Source organism: Halichoeres trimaculatus, unplaced genomic scaffold, assembly GCF_033239565.1.
Source record: "Halichoeres trimaculatus isolate MK-OKI-2021-1 unplaced genomic scaffold, fHalTri1.1 fHalTri1_scaffold_3, whole genome shotgun sequence".
Lineage (NCBI taxonomy): Eukaryota > Metazoa > Chordata > Actinopteri > Labriformes > Labridae > Halichoeres > Halichoeres trimaculatus.
The window spans coordinates 37,434,966-37,443,643 of record NW_027437181.1 but is presented as its reverse complement, the minus strand read 5'-3'; the positions used below and the strand labels follow the sequence as shown (position 1 = coordinate 37,443,643).

Sequence of the window (8,678 nt, the reverse complement as noted above, 5' to 3'; positions counted from 1 at the left end):
TTTTACATTTTGTCTTGTTGTATTTTGTGAGGATGTAGTTTGTAATTGGCTGAAACACCCATATAGCTAAAGGAATCTTTTCCTAGCTTTTTTTTTTCCTCAGCTTTTTTGTTTTTGTGCAGTTGATTTGTTGAACCTGTGTTTTTTGACGTATGAAATAAAAAAATATGACCTGACTTTCTCAGAGTCTGTCTCATGACAAGATTGGCTGCGTAAGAACATGTTATGTGAAAGTTTTGCATGATAGCACCCATGTATCATTGGTCTGTTCCTTTAAATGCTTTATTTCCTGACTTTCCTGCACACAGAGAAAACTTGCACCTGTTTGTGATAGCCCCAAAGCCAGCTGCTGACAGACAACCTCTGATGAGTCTGCACAGCAGGTGAAAGCCCAGGTGAGGGGAGACAAACCAGTCTGACAGCATGTGGTATTTTGACACCTTTCTGCTGGGTTGGCTCAGGAACCTGTCTTTGGTCTCACATGAACCCTGGCAGGACTAGTTTAGCCCTTTTCAAAACTTCTGGGTCAGGAAAGTGCCATCCTCTAACTTTCAGTGTGGGGTACCAAACGGGTTGACCTTTGGATTTATCTTTGTAGCTCTGAGGTGTAAAAGCTATCTAGCTTTACTGTTATTGCTTTAAAATGTGGTGAAAGTGATCCATGCAGACACCTGTAGCTGGTGGCATGTCCTCTCATGTTTCCTGTAAACAGAGAGATTTCCTGCCCTGTGCACTCAGATAGATTCACAGTTAAACTGAGTCAGTCTAGGGAATTTCTGTTGTAAAAGACTCACTCTCTTTCCTAACCTTTGGCACCGCCTCTTTTCTTCATGCTAATCTTGTAACCTTAAAGCAGAAGCTGTTTTTGGAAAGCCCCACTGCTGCTGCGTCACCACGGGCTCAGCTAATAAATCTTCCAGCTCAGCAGCTCAGACTCGGAAAACGACTCACACCTGCAGAGACACGGAGCTATCAGCAAACCGCACCCTGTTGACACTATGGCCAACCGGCTGATGTTCAGTAAGGAGAACCAGCAACGGATCCATGCTGTTGAGAGCTCATTTGGGCCGTTGGGTCGATCCCTCTCCAGACCAGGTCGGGTTCTGATTGGTGAGGGCCGGCTGATGAAGCAGAGCCGCCGGGGACCTCAACCCAAAGTCTTCTTTCTCTTCAATGACCTGCTGGTTTACGGTAGCATCATCCTGAACGGACACTGGCACAAGAAACAGCAGATCATTCGTCTGGGTGAGCAGCTCTTCTGTTCCTCCACCCTAACACCAGCCAGGGAAAATACACACATCAGGCACCACCCCAACACCAGCTGGGCAGGGCACATAAATCAGGCACCCCTATTACACCAGGCAGACAAGCAGAGCAGAAACACCAGGCACCATCCCGGAGCACACACATCAGGCACCCCAGAACACCAGGCTGAGCCCTTACATCAGGCACCAACCGAACACCAGCTGGGCAGAGCACACACATCCAGACACAGACATACATCTTTCATGTGTTCTACAGCCTGTAGGCAGCTACACACCTTTAACAATCAGTGTTTGATTCTTTTAGAGGACATCCAGCTGGAGGACCTGGAGGATGGTGTCAGAAGAAGGAACCAATGGTTAATCCGCACCCCACGAAAGTCCTTCTACGTGTCTGCCTCCTCGTATGAAGAGAAGCAAGCCTGGATGGACCACATAGAGGAATGCAGGTCTAGACTGCTGGAGGGCAGCAACCGAAAGCCAGGGTCTGCCTTTGCTGTGACTTGGATCCCAGACCAGGCCTCTGCTGTGTGCATGCGCTGCTCAGACAGGTTCTCCTTAACCCAGCGCCGACACCACTGCAGGAAGTGTGGCTTTGTGGTGTGTGGTGCGTGCTCCAAGCAGCGAGCCGTGATCCAACACATTCACCCCACTAAAGGTGTGAGGGTCTGCACCTTGTGTCACTCCAGCCTCCTAAGGACTGAGGAGCAGGATCAAGGAATGTGTCGAGAGAGGGGGGTCAGCACAGGGAAGAGTGGGTCTGATGGAGAGGAGGTAGAGGATTACAGTGAAGAGGAGGAGGCAGAGGAGTGCATAGAGGACCATGACCTCAGAAGGTGGATGGATCCTAGTACGGATTCCTGGTCACCCTACGTCTATCTGAAAGCAGAGCATGTGAGGCTGTGAGAGCTGTGGGGGCTCATCAAGAGAGGGACTCTGGGGTGTTCCCATGCAGACACTCAGACAGAAACTGCATGGAGTCACATCAGCTGACTATGAACACAGACAGTTTATCATGTACAAAGTTAAAGAGGTATAACCAGTTTTTATCCGTTAATATGAAGTCGTCTCTGAAACAATGACCTGAAGTTTCACTCCATTCTTTTTTTGTATGAAGAAATCTGTCTCTGAACCATCACCCTCACACTTTAATGAAGGATTAATGTCTTTGTTGTCATTGTGTGTTTACATTTAAAACAACAGTATTTAAAAGATGTAAAGAAGCAAAGAAAAGAAAGCCATACTGCAAAGACTGGAGAATCTAAATGAAATAGTGCACAATGAAGGATAAAAAATAAAGTCCAAAAAATTATACAAGTGTTTGATGGTTTGGGGGGTGTTTGGGGGGTCTGTATCTGGAAGGCTTTGGTAGATTCCTTCTGTCTATGACTGAGGGGCACTGAGTGTTTTTTTGTTTTTTTAAAATCTTTATTCTGTCCCTCTGGTGCCTTCAAAGTATCTTTAGAGGTTTGAGAATCTGCACACCCTCAGTCTGAACACCCAGCATTGTAGCAGTACTGTGTGATCTGTTTTTGAAATGTTGGCTGTCCATACATTGAATTGAATTTGTCTGTCCTACTGTGTGTACATGTTTCTATTCTCTGGAAACAGGTTTGACAGCCAACCTGACGTTAACGCAACCCTGCATTACCAAGACGTTGCTTTTCTATCTAAGGAGATTTCTATACTTTTGAAAGGTACTGAAAAGCTGTTTGCACTGGGGCATTTTGTAGGTGTATTTTTTAGATTTTTTTAAATATGCTAATTTATACTACTGCTATTTTTTTTTTTAATTTAATTTGTTTTGAATTTAACAGCACACCTACACTCCACTCCTGTTAAGCTGCATTGAAAGCAGTACCTTGAAATCTGAGTTTTAACTGGTTTGATGATTACAGGAGACAGCTCACTGTTGCATACCTTTACTGATTGTGTCACATGGCAAATAAATATGTACTTTATTTATGTAGTATGGAGATGCATTGTCTGAATTTGTTTATATATATATATATATATATATATATATATATATATATATATATATATATATATATATAGTGATGTGATGTTTTTAGTATTCATGTCTACTAAAAAACACTTTTTAATGGTTTGAATATTAGCTCCATATAAGACTTAAAATAGCCCAATTTGAAGCAAGGAACATGAACAGGAACAATTTTCTAGGCCAGCCTACATACATAACAAATTCATATAAAAGGATGACAAACCCCAACTGGAATCTCTTGCTAGCATCAAGGCTAACAGCTGTGTAAAACGTATTAACTAGCTAACAACAATCTAAGGTATAGCTTTCTCCCCACACTTTTTAAGGCTAACAGCTGTTTTGTATGAAGGCCTACGAGAAAAATCCTGAGGATCTGAATGTTAACAGCTTGACACGAAAAACACTAAAAGTGTTCTCACCTCAAGCTCGGCTGTCTGACTCCAGAGAAGAGGTGAACCTCCCAATTCTGTAAATTTCCAAACCACAATTTTAAAGGCAGCGCCCTCTGGTGGCAAGATATTATGAGTGAGACAACCAACCCTGTTCTCCCTACACTTACATTAAGTTGAATTTGAATCAGAGAGTTTATTCCAAAAAGCTAAAAACTGCTGTGCAGACATTACTGTACCTTTAGTACTGTGAGGGTTTTCATGTGCTGAGGGAGCAGATACAGGAAGAAATAACATCTACTTCAGCAAAACACTACTACTACTACTACTACTACTACTACTACTACTACTACTACTACTACTACTACTGCTGCTGATAATTATACATGAGACTAACAGTTTAATCTTTGAAAGCCCAGGCCGGTCAAAGTATTGTGAGAGACTGTTGGCTGCATGGACCACTTATTTCACAGAGTCTAACACATTTCTAATAAAAGAGAAGGAAGTGAGGGGAGCTGAAGTCCGTGATTTTGAAAACGATTGCATAGAGGAGCCCAGAGGTTCCTCTTTACAAAAATTGGCTTTCTAGAGAACTGCTTAAGTCTGAAAAACATCAGTGCTACATCAGTGCATCATGGACTGAGCTTGATGTGAGCAGTGTCATGGTCTGGTTTTTGGTTCATGTTTTTCTAGGTTTTCTTGTGTTTCTGACCTCTTGTGTTTCTTTGTAATTCTGTTCTTGTCCTGTGTTTCTGTGTCACCTGTGTTACTCTTAGATATTCTTGTGGAATGTTCTGTGTCTCTTGTTTTTGTCTTTAGTTTGTGCTTCTTGTGGTTTTCATTCGGTTTTGGTCAGGTGTATGTCTTTTTGTGGTTGTCTTTGGTGTTTCAGTGTCTTTTATGTATCTAGGCTCTGCCTAGAGTTTCCCGTGTGTTTGGTTTGGTTCTCCTTGTGTTTCTCTTATGGTTGATTGCTCCTCATGTGTTTCACCTGTGTCTTGTTCTGCACCTGTGGCTGATTACCCTGCCTATATAGTCTCTGGCCAAATCCCAAACTGCCCCCTTCACACTCCCCCTCCACTACCGAGTGTCACTCTTAATGAAGTCACACGCAGCTACGGAGGGCACTTTCAATGAAGGGGGAGGGTATAAATACGACGGGCAGGAATGGGATGCCCTCTCCACTTCACCGGAAAACGGAAGATATCTTCACCATGGAAACATACAGACTGTATGGCGGTCACGCTGTGGCAGAGATTGCGACTTGCCAGGAGTGCAGCAGCTTTCAGAAGACGCAAGCATCTTCAGCGTTTATTGGCTTTGTTGCATCACCAAGAGGTGAATGCTGCTCCGCTATCTATTTAATTAACTATACATATTTGATGGTGCATATTATTTTGCTATTATCTTGTCAGCTAATTATTTTGCTATCAGTGCTCCCAATGTCATTTAATTAAATTGACTTTATTTAGCTATGACAGACCAAAATGTGAAGAAGATAGAGTTATTGATGAAACTATATTATAATAATAATATATTATAATTTATTGACATAAAACAACAATATGTGTTGTCTCTCCCAGGAACTCTCCCGAGTGCTCAGAAATAGTCCTGTCTACAGCCAAGGGCTGTATCCACCCTCTGGGTTCTGCCTGTTGGCAGATGGTGGATATCCCTGTATTGAAACACCTATTACCATCACCACCCCTTACAAGCTGCCCCTGCATGGACGTGTCCAGGAGCGTTACAACCGCCACCACTCCTGGGCACGTTCTGTGGTGGAGCAAGCTTTTGGGTTGATGAAGGCAAGATGGAGGGCCACATTCTTCAAAGCATTAGAGGTCAGCCCAAACTTTGCCCCTGACTTAGTTGCATGCTGTGCATTTCTGCATAACCTCTGCCTCACCACCAACGACACCATTGAGTTGGAGGAACACCTCATCATTAATTGTGATCACCAGGGTCCTCTGCAACAGCCACCAGGAGGGCTGGAGACAAGTGGCCAAAACATAAGGGACAGGATGGCTGCAGCTGTTTCTGCTCCTGAACTCCTACCGCAGCACCTGCAGGAGCATGATTACATTTGAACCCCCACCCACTTTTTCATGGGTCTGATTTTTTTGTTGTGCTTGTGTTACAACCCTATGTTTTCATTTAGACAAAACAAATTTGTGTTGAAAGAATGAGTCATAAAAATAATTTATTGCATTTATTTTTTTATTTTTAACCCAAAACTGCTCAAAACTGTTCATTCTGAGCTGTCAGCTCTGAATGACGCCTCTCCTCTTTATCTGCCTCCTTCATAAGAAAATCTATTTAAAAGTCAGACTTTCTTTTGTGTGGCTGTGGAGCTGCGGAAGGAGCGGGAGAAGGAGTGGATGAAATTGGGCTGAGGGGGTTGATGGTGACTGGAGAAGGACAGGAGCCATGAGAGGTAGAGGGTGCCTGATCATCTGAATTACTAAAGAGTATGGTTGGGTCTGGCAAGCTGGATGAAATTAACACTGGGGGGGAAATGGAGGGTCGTGAGCCCAGAGCCTCATGAAGGTCTGCATAATAGGGCCAGGTACTTGCGGTTTCCTCCCCTTGGTCAGTACCTGACCCAGTCCGTGGCATTTTCAGTTCCTGGGGATTCATTATGTGAAGTTAAGTCTCACCCAACAACATCAGTCTTGGGCCACAGACACAATGACTCACCTTATATATATTTTTTAAGTTCTCCCACTTTTTTGAGGCCTGTTTAGGAGTAACCTTCCCGTCAAGCCCCATCTCCTTGATCAAAAACCTAAAGCACAATAGAAGAGAAGGGGAAATGTTTGATTACAAAAAAACAGTTAGACTGAAACAAGAAACAAATTAATTTCACTGGGATTGTGCAGGTACATACTCCCATGCCTCTTTTGCAGCATTTCTTTTTTTTGTAAAACAGGTATCATTGACAGCTCGGAGCCTCACAAGCTGTCTCGTTTTTTCAATTGTCCCTGTAAAATCATTAAATTAAAAGCCATAACAATGACACAAGCTACATCATATTTGAAATAATTTTAAGTGATTCCACGTGTCTCAATGCTATTACCATCTGACATTTCAAAACAAACAAATAAATTGATGTGGCCGATTGTGTTCACATGTTGAGGTGCCAGGGCTACACAATCAAATCAAAAGTCAGCGTAATCAAATCAAACGTTAGCATGAAGTACCATATGTTTATTTCATTGCAATTTTTTTTCAGGTTTTTAAGCCATGCTTTCATGGTTTTCTATCAGTATGACAAAGGTGTGGAACATATGGACACATGTGGCACTTACATTTATATGTTGTTTCCTCCTCCATTTTGCCGTTGCACTTTCTGCCAAAGTCAATGGAAGCCTGCATCGATGCAGGCTCGCTATTTAAGGGCTGAATGGTCCACTCCCCCTCCGCACTCCATGGAATGGGACAGCCCTAAATATGGTGGACCCTCCGCGGGGACGCGCAATCTGATGGGGAGTGGGTAGGGGGCGGTTTGGGATTGGGCCTCTGTGTTCCATGTGCATTCGGTTGGTTCATTGTATGCTGTTGTTTGCTGTCCCTGTCTGCTGTCACCTCGTGCCTCATGTTTGAATTTTCTTTAGTGAGTTTTCCAGTGGCTCTGGTTTGTTTCTTTTGTAAGAGTTTTTGGGTTTGGTTAGATTTTTGAGTTTAGTAAAATAAAGTTTTTTTTAACCTGCATTTGGGTCCTACTCCTTTGTTCTTTCCCTCCGGTTGCCTGACAAGCAGGTTCATACAGTTCTGTTTACTTCATCATATTATTTCAGTGTCTCTAATTAGGTGGCTCACTTGTCACACTGGGTGGGCACCCACCCAAAGATCCTTGTCTTGTCATACTATCCAGTATCAGGGATGTCCAACATGGTCTGCAAGTGTATGGTCTGTGTGGTCTATGTTAAAAATTGATACAGAAAAGTATGACTTAGAGATGGTACAGGAACAGATTTACCATCATGAGCCAGCCCCTCCTCTTCCAGCCACAGGATTTCAACTGCTCTGTGGTTCAGGGTCTTCTTTGTCATTTTTACATTTCATGATGCTCCAAGTGGCTCCAATGGCTAAGAAGTCAGGACTGCAGGAGGGTCAGTCTAGCACCTGGACACCGCCAGGTCAGCCTCTTTTTCACTTTTCTTTTTTACTCCTCTGACACACTACCCTCCTCATGAGGTGACAGCAGTGGGAACACAACCAATCCATAAGTTACCTTTATTGCTGTTACCTTTGGGGGCCTGTCATTGGGTGGCAGGTGGGTTCACCTGCACAGGTCACCAGCCTATCACAGGCTCTTACATTCACACATATCAATCCCACAAATGGGACATTAGGAGTGGCCGGCATGTTTTTAATCTGTGAGAGAAAGCTGCTGACCCCACAAGCTGCACACAGGAAGGCTCCTCCCAAGCCAGGGATCCCGACCTAGAATCCTCTCGTGAGGAATAGCACTAACCACTGCAGCACACTGCACCTGGCAGCAGAGTGTCAGTGTTGAACACTCAGTGAGGTTTGACTGCACAGTGGCAGCCAGATGAGGTATCATAAAGACAGCTTACATCTCTCACCCTGTCTCACAACAGGGGGGTGGACTGAAGAATAGATGGGTAAAGACAGAGAGAGTGGGTAACTCAGGCATGCAAACAGAGAACATGCCACATGTATGAATTTATTTGTAATTGCTGAAAAGTCCTGTTTGTGGAAATAGGCGAATGATTGGTCAGTGACACGTCACCTATCTGGGAAGTACAAACAAATCCTCCCTCATGCAGCCCTGCAAGGACACTGCCAAGCCAGGGACCGCCAGAGACTGCGTGGACTCACTTCAAAGAAACAAAAGAAGAGGTGCAGAGGTGGAGTGAAAAACTTTCCACTGCACTAGATCAAAACATCTGTGGCCCTGGAGGATCCTGAGCTTAACACTATGGGCTCTAATTTCGTAGACCAGGCGCAAGCGCAGGCGCACCTGCCCTGCGCTGGCCTTCACCACGCGGACAGGGC

At 44.1% G+C, this 8,678-nt stretch overlaps 1 protein-coding gene across 1 annotated transcript; it reads left to right on the top strand.

Annotated features, from left to right (window-relative positions):
• The first annotated feature begins 354 nt into the window (after positions 1-354).
• On the top strand, positions 355-2,979 carry plekhf1 (pleckstrin homology domain containing, family F (with FYVE domain) member 1). Its single transcript, XM_074666910.1, has 3 exons — positions 355-395; positions 854-1,245; positions 1,570-2,979. The coding sequence occupies exons 2-3, from the start codon at positions 999-1,001 to the stop codon at positions 2,166-2,168; spliced, it is 846 nt and encodes a 281-aa protein (XP_074523011.1). The 5' UTR covers positions 355-395; positions 854-998; the 3' UTR covers positions 2,169-2,979.
• Positions 2,980-8,678: the final 5,699 nt, after the last annotated feature.